This window comes from Leuresthes tenuis, unplaced genomic scaffold (genome assembly GCF_036924035.1).
Source record: "Leuresthes tenuis unplaced genomic scaffold, fLeuTen1.0.hap1 SCAF_16, whole genome shotgun sequence".
NCBI lineage: Eukaryota > Metazoa > Chordata > Actinopteri > Atheriniformes > Atherinopsidae > Leuresthes > Leuresthes tenuis.
Genome location: NW_027325370.1, coordinates 16,911,659 through 16,928,584, shown reverse-complemented (window position 1 = coordinate 16,928,584; position 16,926 = coordinate 16,911,659). Strand labels below are relative to the sequence as shown.

At 38.2% G+C, this 16,926-nt stretch overlaps 1 protein-coding gene across 1 annotated transcript; it reads right to left on the bottom strand.

Moving 5' to 3' along the window:
* Positions 1 to 1,470: 1,470 nt before the first annotated feature.
* On the bottom strand, positions 1,471 to 16,110 carry LOC140271836 (mitogen-activated protein kinase 12). Its single transcript, XM_072367143.1, has 12 exons — positions 15,851 to 16,110; positions 14,775 to 14,904; positions 11,930 to 11,988; positions 11,537 to 11,648; positions 5,805 to 5,834; positions 5,594 to 5,641; positions 5,404 to 5,518; positions 5,225 to 5,296; positions 4,968 to 5,047; positions 4,708 to 4,786; positions 2,119 to 2,292; positions 1,471 to 2,007 (listed from the first exon to the last, which is right to left on the bottom strand). The coding sequence occupies exons 1-12, from the start codon at positions 15,982 to 15,984 to the stop codon at positions 1,946 to 1,948; spliced, it is 1,095 nt and encodes a 364-aa protein (XP_072223244.1). The 5' UTR covers positions 15,985 to 16,110; the 3' UTR covers positions 1,471 to 1,945.
* Positions 16,111 to 16,926: the final 816 nt, after the last annotated feature.

Genomic DNA, 16,926 nt, shown 5'->3' with positions numbered 1-16,926 from the left:
AAAAATTTAAAATTGTCAGGAACTGGTAGATGAGTGCAGGGGTAGAGGCTGGAAGGTCATTTCATAGTCATTATCATTGTGATTATTACCTCAAACACTCTCTCACGCTCCAGTTCTAAAAATGGACATTTTCACATGCAGTTTTTCTCATGACCACTAGATGCCGCATGTTCTTTGAACGTAGTTGCTGCCTGTATCTGGCTGCATGAGCAAATGTCTTGTAGATTTCCACTTTTGCTATCTGCATTTTGACCATAGGAAGCTCTTCCAGGAATCAAGGTTTTCTCCGGGGTCGCTCCCTCAGCTCCCTCGAGATTTCAAATGGAGAAATGTCAGTCTCAAAATAGCCCCAGTTTGGAGGTGGCACTTTTGAGATGTCCTTAAACCTTCAGGGTGGGGCTTTTATCACTCTGTCTCAGTTTTCATATGCAGAACAGCTTGTAATATCTGTTAATCTTATGTTCTATTGCAGTAATGGTTGTTACTGTTTGTAAACCCAACATTTTAAACAGTCTGAAGGTCTGAATGAAGAGTTAATTTGGACAAGAAGCCTCCAACTGAATGAGACAGACAAGGGCCTGACCATCAGGAGTCCTGGGAGTTTCCCCAGTTGGTCAATGAATCAATTTGCATGTTCTCCCCGTGTATGCCTGGGTTCTCTCCGGGTACTCCGGCTTCCTCCCACTGTCCAAAAAATATGCATGTTAGGTTAATTGGTGACTCTAAAATAGTCCCTAGGAGTGAGTGTGAGCGTGTGTGTGGTTGTTTGTCCCATTTGTCTCTGTGTGGCCCTCTGATGGACTGCCAACCTGTCCAGGTTGTACTCCGCCTCTCGCCCAATGACTGCTGGGATAGGCTCCAGCCGCCCCGCGACCCAACTGTCGGATTAAGTGGATGTAGAAAATGGATGGACCATCATGCATACCTAACTGGAAGCCAGTTACCTGTGGTCCATGTGAGTTTGACCCAGCCCCTTTCTCCTGATATTCCAGAACGTAAAAGTAGTAAAATCAGAGCAATTATGCTCTAAAAGACAAATAAAAGCGTCCCAAACCCCATCAATGAGTGTTACATCAACACAATTTAAGCTGAAGTAGAGACTTTTATTATTTGTGTATCATCTGCGAGACGCAACATACTTCAGCTGACTTAAGTTGCCTCATCCATCCTGTACCTTAGACCTCAGTTATTCAACAGATCAAGTGATTTATTTTGGACTGTTCAAGTTCTGTTGGTAAAAACACACCTTACTTTTTCCACAGAGGACCACACAGAGGAATCTGTTGTGATCTAATGTTGCCCTCTAGCGACTACATGTAGGAATTATTCTATCTAACGTCATTGTACAGCATATAACTACATTACTTTGCACATCTGGGGCCATTAAAGTAAGATTTTAGGTGTTTGAACACACACCTAAGGGAAAACCAGTACTGAAAAGTCCCATTCAGATGAAATACACAGACAGTCTTCATACTTTCTGCTTTTATTAACAATAACTGAAAACAGATCACAGAGAATTGAAAATATAAAGATGAAATAAAAATGGAGAGTGAAATGTAAATACATATCAGGGTCATCATTCTGAATTCCCGAACCTGATGCCAGTCTTACTCTACGGTGCAGTGATGAATACAACACATCTGTCGTGGAGCAGTTTATTTGTTTTAATGGCCTACATTTTACAGCCATAAGGGCGATATGCTCTGCTAATAAACTCACCTGTTTTAGTAAGTTAAACACATTTTGCTCTTGTTGAAATTAAAGAATAGAGTTCATATTGTGTTCAAACAATTCTGATAAAAACCTGCTCTGTTTTCTTTTGCCCTGTACATGCCAACATACCCAGTAGAGCTGCACCAAAAGTACTTTCAAAGACAGTTTATGCTGTTTTGAATGATGTGAGCTTGACCTTTCTACCATGTGCACATACACACACAGCGTCCTACATGGATGTCTTGCAAGGATTGTCAGGACTGAAGGTCATGATTTCCATGTGGATAAGACCTGAGTGGAGGGAAAGCACCGTTAGAAATACACGGGAAAACTTCTTCTTGATGATTTAGGATTCAGTGTGTGTTGTTAAGGTCACAACCTCACTGAAGTAGCCATACTTACTCTTCCACTCGCTAATGGCGAGCTCCAGGCTCTCGAAGGAGTCGTCGTAAGGCTCAGAGTCTGTTTCGCACTCTGGGTCGTGATATTCAGCCAGGAAGGGGTGGGACAATCCCTGCTTCGCTGTCAGCCTCATCTCTGGATCCAGCAGCAACATTCCCTCCAAAAGATTCACAGCTGGAGGAATCAAGACGGAAACCACCTCAGATTTTACTTCATTAAACATTTTTTACTTAAAACTTACAGCGCTGGGCCAAAATAAGTCTAACACGCTAAACATTTTGTTGGGCGACCTTTGGTTTGACTGTTCTTCGCTGTATAAAGTCTTCTCCAGCAGATCTAAAAGAATCTCAATGGGGTTAACATCTGGACTACATCGTGGCCAATTAATTTGTGAAAATCTGCAGATTTCTTAGTCAAACTTTCACAATTTGAGCCTGATGATTCCTGTCTGTGCCATCGGGGGAATAAAAATGATCTATTGATCGTAAGACCTGGCCTCAGACTTCATATGAGGGGCAGCTACGGCTCAGGAGGAAGAGCAGTCGTTTGTTAATTGGAAGGTTGATGGTTTGACTCCTGACTTCCCAGATTACGTCCAGCCTTCTTACTTCTTAGAAACTGAAGCCTTCTCTTTCAATTACCCTCCCCGATTGGAGATTTTTTTTTAACTCAACACAGCAGTTTAGTCCAAAGACTTTGAGACCGCTTCACATTGTAAGTGTACAAGTGCTCTAACTTTCACCATTGACCCTCTGAGGTCAAAGGTATAATGATTTTATCTTTATATTTCACCTTAAAAAGTAAAAACTTTACCTTGTTTACAGTTTCTTCCTGCATCAAACAGGAAAAAGCATGACGTGAATTATTTATCATAAGTCTGATTTTACTTGGCCTGTCGACACAATTTAGAAACTGCTTTATAGTTTGAAGTCTGCACTTTCAACGCAAGTTGAAATGGAGACTCAGCGAGTCTGCGTCTTCCTGCCACCTCTTAAATTGATCATGAGATTTGATCATGAGATTTGAGGTTAAACACTACTGTGATTTCTACTGTTGTTTTTCTTAATTTCTTAGGGTTTGTGGGTTTTCTGACTTTTGGATTTCCTCGTCTTGGTTTTTCTGTGTTCTTAGTATTTGGATTTATTATCTATTTGTATTGTTCTTCTTTGGTTTGCCTCAGTTATTACTCTTGCTTTTGTACATAGTAGATCTGCCTGTACTCAATTCTGTTCTTGTGTTTATCTTTAAGTCTTGATCTCAGGTCAGTTTCTTGTTGATTCTGTCTTAGTTTCCCTGTCTGTCGTTAATTGAATTCAGCTGCTGCCACTTGTCTCTTCAGTCCCTTCAGTACATAAGCTCCATGGTTTTTCTCAGTCTTTCTCAGATCCTTGCTGATACTCTGCAGTTACCCACTCATCTGGGGGTTTTCCATCACCATTGACTCTAACGTAATTCTGGATTCACCATACATTTAAGTCCGATCACAGTCATTCCAGATTCTCCTCAGAGTTATATCCTTCCAGGTTTTAATGATGGGTTGTTAATGATCTTAACCCAGTTTAGTATTTGCTTGCTTGGTGCAGTCCATAGTATGGAGCTGGAATAGAGACGTACGTTTTTTAACTTGTATCACTATATTTGAATGTGTGATAACAAGTACAAATCAAACAAGTATCCAACCAATCACACACAGAGAGAGAGAGAGAGAGTAAAGGTTCTGAAATGTATAATTATTTGATTAATGATTTTACCTTTATTTTTCACCTTGCAAACTAAAAACTTTGCACTGTTTGGTGTCACTTTTTCAGCACAACTTCACACGTGTGACTTTACAGTTAGTTTTTAATTTTGACATGTTGTGTATTAACACACTGGACCTAAAAATCACACAAAAAACATGAAATCAGAGTCGGAAAAAGTTAGATTTTTGACTGTGAAAACCACAGCGAGCACTTTCCTCAGAATAGCTAGTTTTCAGTTTCTTCCTGCACCAAACAAGACAATATTCAGGAGAAAGCATAAATCATTGATCATAAGTCTGGTTTTACTGCTACCTCATCTTAAATCGGTCATGTGATTTGGACGTGCCGGCACATCCGTCGACTCCAGAGGGTTAAACCAAGCATCGCCATTGGTTACTCAGCAAGGTAAGACTTGTATATTTGATTTGTATTTGTTATCACACGTTCAAATATAGTAATAAAATTTAAAAACTTTGGTTTGTTTTCTAGCTTCATGGCGGAGACTAATAATTTGACCTTTCTGGAGCAGTAACATCTTTTCCACAACCACAGGATGTGTCTTCTGACCTGGTTATTTCAGGAATAAGAAGCTAATCCATCTTAAGTCATTTGTTGCCGGCTGAAACATTGATCAATGCGATTCTTTTCCAACCCAAATCCAGGTGGAGACCTTTTATCTTTAATTTTTTTGGCCTGTCATAACTAGATTCTCAATCATTAAATGTTCCACATGTAACTACTCAAAACAGTGTTATTTACAGGCATGAACAACTGTAATGTGAGTAGGACGGGAGCTTTTTGTCAGAGAAAGTGTTGAAAATAATGAGTTGAACAGGTAGAAGCGCACCGTTCTCATCCATTGTCGGGAAAACTTCTTTGAAATTTTTCTTTTTTTGTGGAGGGAGACCTTGCACGTACGATTGTGCCTAGAAAACAAAAAAAAAATAACTGTTAACGTGTTACTAAAAACCATGAATACAGACACAGACATTTGGAAATAAGCTGGCTTTATCAGTTCACTTCTTGGTATTTAAGATATTTGTCAAATCCAGAGTGTTAATTAAAAAAAATAATAATAATAGTTTGTGGAGATGCCACAAAACTCACATCTTTGCTCTGCATCTTCTGAACCAGGGAGGAGTCCGGTGTTCCTGTCAGGCGAAGGATCTTCTTCAGCTGATCAATGCCTGAACAAGCTGGTTAAGGACAAACTCGGGTAACGCCTCAGCTCATTATGACACAATAAGCTGACATTTATGTGGAAAACATCTGGACTGTCCCACTAAGCCTCCCAATTCTGCCACAGATTCTTTATTCTAAACATTAAATGTGCTGTGGGGTGATTTTCTGTGTCCTGTGGATACTGTCGTGCCCTGGAAAAAGCACCTGGCCCATGATCATTTCAGCCAGAATGCAGGCGGCTGACCACACGTCCACTGTGAGGGAGGAAGGCAGACGGAGGATTTAAATAATATAAAAACCAAATGCTTCAGTGTCCTAATACAAACCGGAAGTGACAGGTGTTGAAGGTAGGCAACATTACCTGTCTGACTGTAGTGCATCCAGTTGAAAATGATCTCTGGTGCCCTGTACCAGCGCGTCACAACATAACCAGTCATTTCACTCTCGGTTTGTCTTGCCAGACCAAAATCCAGAATCTAAGAATAATTTCAGTTGATTTGACGCTTATTAAAACCTGAGAGATTTGCTTTGAATATCTTTAAGAAACTGACCTTTAATTCGCAATTTTCGCTCACAGCGAGGTTACCGGGCTTCAGATCCTGAAAGACATTTTGGAAAATGCTCTGATTTGTTTCCTTGTTTAGAGCAAGATGAAAAGATGTCAAACTGTTCCTTTAAATGTATTTACTGAGTGAACACTAGTTGATGATAAGTGAGACACAGAAACCCAGCAAGTGGTGTATTATAAGATGATATACCAACCCGATGAATGATCCCTGCAGAGTGGATATACTGTGGAAAAGAAGAACATAGATTAAAGTGGGAAACACGCACAAAAACATATATATGGAGGACTGAAACTGAAACGGAGTCTCCATTTCACCTTGTGTTGAAAGTGCAGACTTCAAACTATAAACTAGTTTTTAAATTGTGTCGACAGGCCAAGTAAAACCAGGTTTATGATAAATATTCTATGCTTTCTCCTGGATGTTTTCGGCACGTTTGGTGCTGGAAGAAACGGTAAAAACAAGCTATTCTAAGTAAAGTGCTCCCTGTGGTTTTCAGTCAAAAATCCAACTTTTGCCTACTCTAATTTGATGTATTTTGTGTGATTTTTAGGTCCAGTGTGTTAATACAGTGTGTCAAAATAAAAAAATAAATGTGAAGTCACACATTTGAGGCTGTGCTGAAAAAATGACACCAAACAATTTTAGTTTTTAAGGTGAAATATAAAGGTAAAATCAGAAAATGGACAGTTATACCTTTGACCTCAGTGTCTTCATTTGCTTTTTAAATGAGTCAAAACAATCAGTACAACATAAGAAAAAAGGAAAGTGCGTTCAATAGTTGAGGTGCAACTGCCTGAAAGGAACGACCGTCAACAACACCGACAATCTCTGATCACATGACCTGAGAGTTTGAGTCGGAATGTACGGTTTTATATCTAATTCTAAAATTAACTGGTAGCCAGTGTAGAGATGATAAAATCAGACTCATGTGTGATCTTCTGTTGGTAAAGAGTGGGTTGCAGTAATCTAAAGGAGAAGAAATAAAAGCATCTATGATCATCTCCAGTTCACACTTTGACACCAGCCATCAAAACTTTAAAAGCAGTTTCGGACCGATTGTTTGGTCTAAAGACACGATTGGTCAAATACAACATAAACTTGTCGAGTGGTGAGAGGAGCCAAAAGAGCCCGTCAGGGGCAATGATCAGACATTCTGGATTTAACTGAAGGTGCTTGTCCATTAACCACGGTTTGATGCCTGTCACGTAACTCATCAAATGTGGCGGTTTGTAAAACTCTGTGTCTTTAAAAAAGCAGTACAGAGCTTTACATTTTTAAAACTTCCCTTGGCAAAGCAAATCTGTTTGGCATAAAAGGTATTCAGACTACAATTCTGCTGCCATAATGCTGAACAGGACAAGCGGAAAAAAAAAAAAAGCAGTACAGCTGGATATCATGAGCATAATATGGTATGAGATGTTGATTTATAACTAGGACAGAATCCAGGATAGAACCCTGAGGGACTCCATGTGACATAATCTAATTATAAGAATTTCAGAATTTCGTTAGATAGATAATAAAATTAACCATTTTAAAAACATCTTTTTAACTCGATTAACTATGATGCTGTGATCAGGAGTAAGAAATTTGTATAAATTAATGTAGCTTAAAAACAAATCAGAATAACATATTTATTTCACATTCTTCTGAATTATTTTTGCACAAATTATTTTTTCATTCAATCTTAAAAGCATTTATCATCATAAAAACTGGTTTATTTAGCCATTTATATATTTGTGTATTTGTTGAAGTCCCCCATTGAGCTGCTGTATGGATATAATAATGTTTATGTAGCAGAGCAGGTCTGTAGGAGCCATATGTGGAAATTTCTTTTATATTCATGAATGATTAAGTCCTGTGTGTTTGTACAGCCACATGCCTTACACATGTGGATACAACTAAAACAGAATATTGTGTAATGATAAAGTGTGGACACCCAGCCTTACAGCCCCCTACATGTGATCGTTAGAACTATGTTTTGTACTTTTTCCAGCTATCTAAGCAGCTAAATGCAGATAAATACAGCTGAATACATTCATAGAAACATTCATACATTCATAGAAAATTTGCAGTGTTTTCCTGTCTGTTTAGTTTCCTTTGAGCACTTTCGGTTAAACATTGACTGGCTCTGACCTAAAAGCATAAATAAGGGTAAAGCAGTGAAACATCCATGACAAATTCAGGCCACAAATGGCATTTACACTCCCTTCACTGAAATAATTAGTAGTGAGCTACCAGAGGAGCATCTTATCTGACAAGCTGCCTCTTTGTACGTTATGTCATTATAAAGTGAATATCTGAAATATAATCAGACATTTTCTATCCTGAAAACAGAAAAATGTGAGATTTTACCCTTTATATGTGCTTATCATGGGGCACGTTTTTTTTTTTTCATGTATTGTCAAATAGGGCACAAACAAATTTTTTTGGGCTCGTATTATTTTTTTCTATTCCGATTTGGGCCAATTCAGTATGCGGCCATAAATCGGATACAGACCGGATGTTTTTGCAGTGCGATCTCAGTCTGTGCGGTGAAATCGGAATCCATGCGACTTCCACGTCACTCTCAATCGATGTTCGTCACAATTCTACCCACCTCTGTGTTTTTAAAACGTTAGCCAGTGAAAGACTCCAGCGATGTTTTTTTCAACCATTCATACTGAAATCTAATATTGGCCATATTTAAAAACAACAAAAAAATCAGATCTTAGCATTAAGGTCTGCAGTCTGAATGTAGTCTAAGTCTCAGTTATGCTCAACGTTAACTACAGAGACGCATATGGACAGAGACTTCTGTCCATTGTCTGCGTTCATTGTGTGCGTATTTTGGTACGTTTTCAGAGAGCAAACGGAGCAGTACCATCAGAAGTCGTGGGTGCAGTGTTGTGCAGTATAGCTAACATGCGACCAGCGAAAGGATCAAACAAAAAGTTGAAGTCATATTCTTGTCTCTTGTAATCACCCCTAAATTTCCTCAGTTGTCTTGGTGTTATCTCCTGGTCTCATTCATACCCGTCTCCTGATAATCACTAACTTATTGTCACTCTATTCATCAACCCTCCCAATGTTTATAGCTCTCCGGTCACCTCAGATCATTGTTGTTGTTATCCTGTGGTTCTCTTCTCAGTTTCTGATGGTTTACAGTCAGTCTGATGATCCTCTTCTTTTACTTTATGTATTTGGTAGTGATGGGCGAATGAAGCCAAATAAAAGCATAGAGGCTTTTCTTTTAATACTGAGAATTATTCAAAGCTTCTGGGCTTCACTGTGAGGAGGAACAGTGACATCTGGTGGCAGACTGAAATTAGCATGTGCACAAAACATTGTTTTAATCCCAAATGTGTGCAGTAAAACTCAACTAAAGCTGCCTGTTAATAAACAGATTTGAGGTTATACACAACCTTTAGTAATAGCAACAAAAGCAAATATTAGATAAAGCCATGTGTTCATGGCAGGATCGGATCCTTCACCCAGAATGAAAGGAAAAACCATAATTCCCAAATGCAACTTGCGGAACTACACCAGCACAACTTTTGTAAGAATAAAAGTATAATTTTTAGGCTGTATTTCATGTATTTCTTTCGTTTTATGCCATATTAGTGAAGTATAATCTGATGAAAGTGTCAGTAGCTGCCCTTGTGAACATGAGCATTGTAAAAAGTGGCCCAATGGAACGCTTCGTGAAGCACCAGTGACGTTCAACATCATCACTCACTTGAATCAATCTCCGACGCTTATAGAGTTGACATACGACGGTTCATTGGACTGACACAAGCTTCGGAGCTCTGCTATCGCTTGCCCATCTGTAGCGTTTAGTTTTCCCCCCTACCTTCACCTCCTCATCCAGTAGTCCTGCGTTTGGGTCCTTAACCTCGAGCTGAAGCTGAATTTTGACAGTGCAGGAACTTGTGCTGTTTTTTTGTGTCAAACGTTTAAGTTAAAGAGGAAACTGTTGGTCAATGGCTTCCTCTGTCTGCCGTTTGGTAGAGAGTAGAAAGCAGCACCCATGAAACAAAAGATGAAGTTGTGGGCAGAGCTGAGGGGGAATGCAGTTTGGATTTCTAAGTGTGGATAACTCCTTCATTTACACACTAATGTGATTTCATCTTGTTCTGTTTTGTTGTTGACAAACTATGCTCAGGTCCCTGAGACAGCTGAGGCCTCTTTCTAAAGTGCCTTCCTCTAACTGTGGTTGCCTTTGTCTTGTGACAAAAGATTGAAGGGATTGATGCAAAAAGAGACAGAAGCGTAGAGTCTGGAGGAGGTGAAGAGTTCAGCTCTGTGGTCTTTTTGCATCTCTGCTCTCTCCATACGTTGCAGTCTATCTGGAGTTGACCTGAGGTTCACACAAGCTGTGGACTTGCAGTAACTTGTCAAAAGTCTGAGATTCGGGCATTTTCTTTCAAAAATTTGAGCCTTTTAGGCAGACGGTGAGCTTCTGTTTTAACTAAAGACTGTTAAGCTTTAAAAAACATTCATTCTTTTTTACTATCAGGAGCACTGAGCTCTCACCAAAGACTGTAAGATAACCTGTGTAGGTGATAACAGTTCATTTTGTTTGCATATAGCCTGGACTTTACGTTTTGAAAAGGGCAAAAGGAGCAATAAGATGAAGGTGGAGGAAGAAGAGCTTGAAGATAACACCCTTATCCTTTCCTTGACGCTAACCCTCATCCCTCTGACGTTTTTCAGGAGATTTTAAACTCTTACAGGAGACGATAAAACCTGTCTGATCTGACGATAAACCTCGGGAGATGCTGGAGAATATGGAAAGAGGGGCATCATGTGTCACTTTGAGTTGTGTTGCGTGTTTGTGTTGGTAAAGATAAAATCATGGTTGAATACGGTAAATATACTGGAAATAAATTCCCAAGAAATTGATCTAATATTTCATTTCCATATTATAATCCATGGTTTTAATCCCGCATTGTGATGTATGTCCTATTTGTGCATCTTTAGACACTTTCTGAAACTTCTTTTCTTCCTTCAGTGCTAAATTTGACCAAAAATGTTTTTAAAACTACAATCAATGCAAACATACAGGTCTCTTCAACACCTATATGACAATGTAGATAAAAATGTTCACTGAGTTTGTGGGCTGCCGCTGTCTTGTCCATCCCGTAGAGAGCAGCACTCTCGCATTTCAACAAATTTGCAACGTGTCGTTACTTGTTTCAAGTCTGCGACTGCAAAACTGAACCTGTTCCAAATAACTGATGCCTTTTTTGGGAATGAATGAGCTTTTTTGTGTCTCTGTAGGATACGGTCTAAGCCCACTCTGAACTACAGAAGCCCAAGGAGGGGCTTATTAAAGAGAGAACTATTTTCAATCAAAAACAAATAGTCATAAATGGGCAAATTAGAATCAATCGATGAAATCGATTCATTGCCCAGCCCTACGTGTTACTATTTCGCTTAGTATAAAGTTTGGTTGCATACAGACAAAGATGGCTTAACCCCCTCTTAGTGATCACACAAATCGTGCTGAACAAATCTAATAGATTTGATTTGCACTCTTTGGACAACATTGTTGACAGTGAGGATCGGATGTTGACCTCGACAGAGTAAATAATCCAGCAGTAGAAGGAATACTCAACCCGACTGATACTGAGATGCCTTTCATAATGGAAGCAGAAGCAGGGGAGTTAGGGGGAGGAGATTTCTGATGGTGGTTGAGATCTGCCCCGAGTTAGGATCGAGGAATTGTTACAGCCCTAGTTACAGCCCTAGTTACAGCCCTAGTAACAGCCCTAGTTACAGCCCCCACCCGCACAAGTTATAACAACAATTTTGCCAAAGATCCCATTGTTGCTATGCTATGCCTCTATAAAAAGGCTAAATTCGTATACTATTTATACTAAATAGTATTTTTAACACTATTTATCAGTGGAAATCTGGCGTGATATAAAAATCATAAGCACTCACCTTCAGCCCTCTTAGAAGCTGATAAAAGAGGTATGTGATGATGCGGTCGGTTAATCTCTTCCTCTTCATAATGTGACCCAGATCCTGGGCTACAAAGGGCATTACCATGTAACTAAAGAGAGACAAAAATAAAAGGAGAGCATGTACAAATAATCAACAAAAACCGTCTGCTTTAATGGACATAAAATCTAACACTAAAGGGATGCCCTGTGCTGTGAAACTAAACACTGTACGAGCTCAGCAGAGACGGCGACACAAACCGATGAAAACAAGAATAAGCTCGCTCTCACATGTTGTAGCTTCGACTTCTCGTGAACCTACACACAAATGAACACACACAGGGGGTCTCAACAAGCTGCAACAACTAGCATCGGCGTGTCAATCTCAACTCACAAGGTTTGGAATTTCTCCAGCGTGGAGTCAGGTGTGAAGACGTCAAGGAGGCAGATCACCTTCAAGGAAGAAAATAGTGAAGAAGTAAACATGCTACTATACATATGTATATATATATACATATGTCAAATACATTATGTTTACAGTTAAATATAGTAAGTTTTTCTGTTCCCATCCGCATGACAACGGGGAAGTTTTGGAAAAGGCTGCAAAAATTGACAAAAATGTATTTAAAGATGTACTAAACGAGGACGTGATTTGATACATTTGTAAATACAGAAGTTAGCCTGAAGCTCACCGCAATCAGCAATGTGTGTTTTAATATGAGAAAAGACACGTTTGAGACGTGTTCGCCGTGTTTCAGGTGAATTCTGAGCCATGAGGGCTCCAACAATACACAACACTCCCTGCTCGTGAGCTTTTGTTGAATGCACAACAAATTCTGCTTATCGTCAAAGTTTCCTTCAAAGCAAGAAAAGAAATTAGATCAAGATTGTGAGCAAGATTATAGCTAGTCAGCAACTTGGCTTACTTTGGTGACTTTTTCCGTACTTGAGGACATGCATTTGGGTGTCTGAAGTCCCTAACAACTAGAAAATGTAGAAAAACACAACCCTGGCATTTAGTTTTGGATCCTTTATATGTGAAAATGTGACATGCAGTGAGCCGTTGATGTAATTCCCTTTAACCTTGTCTGACTTTGACTTCAGATGATGCTGCATTCACTGTTCCTCAGAAATGGGAAGATTATCCCTTTTTCTTTCGCTCTCAGCTTTAACATTAACTTTAATTCCTATCACCATTTTTATATTTACATGACATAAAGAAATACATAAAGTAATAATGCTTAATGCAGAACTTTGTCTGATATCTCGACCTTTTTATAATCTGACTACCACCTGGCATTCTTTCATTTTTTACCAGTAGGAAGTTAGAATTTTCAGATTTCTCATGGGTCATGAATGCACCGTCGCTATAGCGCCTATAGCAGACTTTATAGAAACAACATCAGTTAAATATTGGCCATATAAGTAACTGATTCTAATTTCAGCTTCTAAAAACTTAAGCAAAACATATAGCAAGTCAAGCATTGTTTACATCATTTTAGTGTTTAGTCTAAGGTCTGAACACATTCATTGTATGCTCTCTTATATCATATCAAACACAAAAATGGCAAAACAAATAAGCTTGTATAATAATAAATTCCACTGAAATAAGTAACAAAATTATATATGCCAAAATAAATTGAAGGAATGTGAAATTACTAAATTTTTCTGCTTTAATTTAAAAGTGCATTTCCTTAATTTAATCTATTTTCTTTGTAACTTAGTTATAAATATAATTTGTTATTGTATTTGGAACTATTTTTGATTAATCCCCGCCCCCCGCACCATGCTGTATTGATCTATTTATTCCCTTATAATGATTTGTTTTTTTATTCTGATATGTCCCGATATATGTATTTACTTCTCTGTTATTCCCCAAAGCACATTTACTTCCCTGTTTTCTTTGTACATTTCATTGTCTCCGTTTTTTCCATTTCCGTATGCATTTCTGCCTCATTATGCAAATGAGGGGGCGGTATGACATAGATGGCTTGTTAACTGAAAGACCGAGATAGTTTGGGTTCTCTAAGTCAGTTATTTAAAAAGTTTGAACAAAAATATAGGCGGCACAACTGTAAGCACTTCGGCTGTTGTTCTGACAGCAATTTAAGCTAGTTGCTAACACTGTTGTCATGAAACAGGCCTCTTATGACAGGGAAATAGGTGGGCTTTGGGAAACAAAAAGGCGGGAGAAAATGCAATGGGGAAATGACAAAGGAGCAAATACATCAATAAATAAATCAAATATAAAGAATAAATAAATAAATGTATGACAAAGTCGAAATAGAATAAAGAAATAAATAATTTAAAGGAAATAAATAGATTGATACAGTGCAAGGGAAATAATAAATAAATAAATACAGGAATAACAAATTAACAAAGACAGAAATTTAATTAATTCCAATTGAAATAAAATTTAAAACTGAGTGGCAAAGTAAATAAATAGCTAAATTAACACAAATGAATGTAGTTTAAAAATAAAGAGGGTTGCAGTGGAGTCGAACATCCTGAAATGATCCACTTAAACTGAGGTTTAAACAAAAAAAGAGCTGCTGTGGTTTGTTACTTTGACCAAAGTATGTCTCACCCTGCCAGATATCAGAAAATGATGTTAGCTTGTTGTGAAAAAAGGGCAGATTATGTCTTATTATGTAATGTTACCACATTACTTTGTTAACTGAAGCTTTCTTGTTGAACGGTTATGTTCTATAATTCAGACAACCTGCAGCTGTGTGGATAAGCTGTGTTTTCAACACAACACCGGTCCTCTAAATATAATATATACTATATATAATATATATCTATATCTAATATAGTGTATAACCATTATATTATTTGCATGTTTCTGGTTGAATGATGTAAATCTATACAAAGTGTTAAAACGCAGTAATTAATAGTACACATGCATTACTACGAGGAGATCTCAAGGAACCAGATCTGTGATCATTAGTTTTATGTCAATATGCGTCATATTTAATGGCATGTAAATATTTGTTGTCCTGTCCTGTTATATCTGACCTGTCGGGGACTACAGATGTAAAGTAGCCTTATGGCAAATTCTGGTACATCTACATGGATATGTTCATTAATATGCACTCAATAAATAAATTACAGATGGTAACCAAAACCTGTCTCATACACCTCAATAAGACTTGTGTTTAATTGTGTTAAATAGTTTTTAAAAGGGCCAGAATATGTCATCTTTAAATTCTCTTTCTTTTAAACTTAATTTTTCTCACATTTTCATGCTGTATGTGGCGGAGGAGCCTGAGTTCCCTGTAGGCCCGCTTGGTGTGGATGAGGGACTGGAATGGCCGATACAGCTTCTTGATGGCCACCTTCTCTTTGGTCTTCTGGTCGATGGCAGAACTAAAGGAGATCAAACACACAGCGTCTCGCGTGACTCAGACTGTTACTGTTATCTATGGCTGCTGCTTATTATCTGTTGTTAACTGTCTGTTCACTGTGGAGTCCACAAAATGAATAAAAATCAGTCAAATATAGGAGCTAGCTCTGTTATGTTTCACAAGATATGAGTAAAAAGCACTCGCAATTCCTGTTAAAACAAAGCAAACAAATTAGGTACACACCTTTAGACCTGAAATGAAACGCTCCAACAGGGTTGGACTTTCTGGTATTTATTGACCTGACTTTATAATATTGTCAATAACATCTTCTTCATCAAAGATTTACCGTTAGATACAACTGTTTCTCAGACATCTGGGATTCCTGGCTGGGCTGTTTTATGTTGGTGTTGGAGATTCTTGTCATTTTGGAGGACCTGCGTTGACTTGCTGACTGCCTCAGGCAGACAATAGTGCTTCTGTTAGTAGATATGAGCATAATCTAGGCTACTTCGACTCCCTGCAACGTAGCATGCAGTGGAATGCAGACTCTAGGACTAAATCAATCTCGACAAGAAATAATTTGTGAAGTCAAGGATTCAGATATTCATCAAATGGCCTGTTAATTCTCATGTATGTTGAAGATAGGTCAGTTGTAGCTTCAAAGATCTTTACCTTGAATTCAAACATTATTCAGTACTGGATGGTTTTATCATGAGACAAAAATTGTAGATTGTGGGTATAGACGTATGTGGTAATACTTTTAAAGACATTTCAAAGGTTAATTACAGAATTACTAACTAATTTAATCCTAGAATAGGATTAAATGTTACTATGTTACATGATTGTGCAAAGAAAAAAGGTTAAATCTCTTGCAAAACTGACAAAGAGAGAGAGAGAGATAAAAACCCTGCAGGAATTTCCTCAGTCAGTTTACCTGAAGTCTGCTCAACCTCCCCGGTTACACTCACCATACTGTCCCGTAAGCTCCGGAACCGATCGCCCTCAGTGTCGTATATCTGTCCGGGACGTCCCAAGTCGTTTTCTGAATCTCCTGTCTGTGAAAACCGGGTCTGACAGGCAAATCTTTCGCTGGAGACTGCATGTCGCTGTTTTATTTTAAAATTTGCTGTCGGGCTTTGAAACCACACAAGGCTTTTACAACCTTGTGTTTCAACCTGACAGGTGAGATAATGCGGTGAGGGTAGGAGCTGCACCGAGAAACGCCCCCGGTGCCATACTGCCTGCCCCCGTTTCATCTCACCAGAGGCGCTGTTCTCCCAGTTGGTGTGCAATCACCTGAGGAAAAACCACATAACTCATTCCTGTGCTGTGTTAAATAACCTCTTCAGCCTTGCAAGCTGACCGAGTTAGTCTCCCAATAAAGTAGAAAAAGTCAAACAGTTTTATTCTCTAAAGAAGGCAGAAATAATCTAATATAAGATTGAATAAAGTTTTGAGCTGGAATACCAAATGATATAAAAGGAAATCATGTACTGCTTAACGTGAAATTAATCATTAAAATAGTTCAATTCAGGTTATTTCATATTATACTGTTGCAGAATTAACTTTATTAACAAAATTGTCTTATTTTTAACCATGTTCTGCTAAACCTTAGCTCGGCTAACAGTCTTTTAGCTAAACTAGTTGCTACTTTTTTCGATATAGTTTGACATTGCAAGCGCCTTATTGTTAACAAGGGATAAAATAGTTTAAGTTAAATCATCAAAACTTGTTTCAAGTTTAGGATGTAAACAGAATTAATTTTATTAAAGATAGCTGTGACATTTTTTAAGGATTTCTTTTTAGCTCAGTACTAGCTGACTGTTAGCTTTGTAATTTAGCAAACCTCTGAAATGATGTTTTTGGAGCACAATATTATTACTCCATACTGCACTGTGCAAAAGTCTTAAAAACCCCTTTCTTAATGTATATATTTCAAGGAAAACCGAATGTTGGTACAATGGTTTATTGAGACAAATAGATATACAGTGTATAAGGTTAAAACAAAACAGTTTGTGTCAAATTTTAACAAGTTTGAAAGCTT

Excerpts from the sequence above, each read along its gene's own strand:
- LOC140271836 (XM_072367143.1), bottom strand. The coding sequence starts at position 15,984 with ATGCAGTCTCCAGCGAAAGATTTGCCTGTCAGACCCGGTTTTCACAGA. Across the intron at positions 11,989-14,774 it reads GCCACATACAGCATGAAAAT|GTGATCTGCCTCCTTGACGT; the intron begins GTGAGAAAAATT and ends TCTTCCTTGAAG. Across the intron at positions 2,008-2,118 it reads CGCCATTAGCGAGTGGAAGA|GTCTTATCCACATGGAAATC; the intron begins GTAAGTATGGCT and ends CCCTCCACTCAG.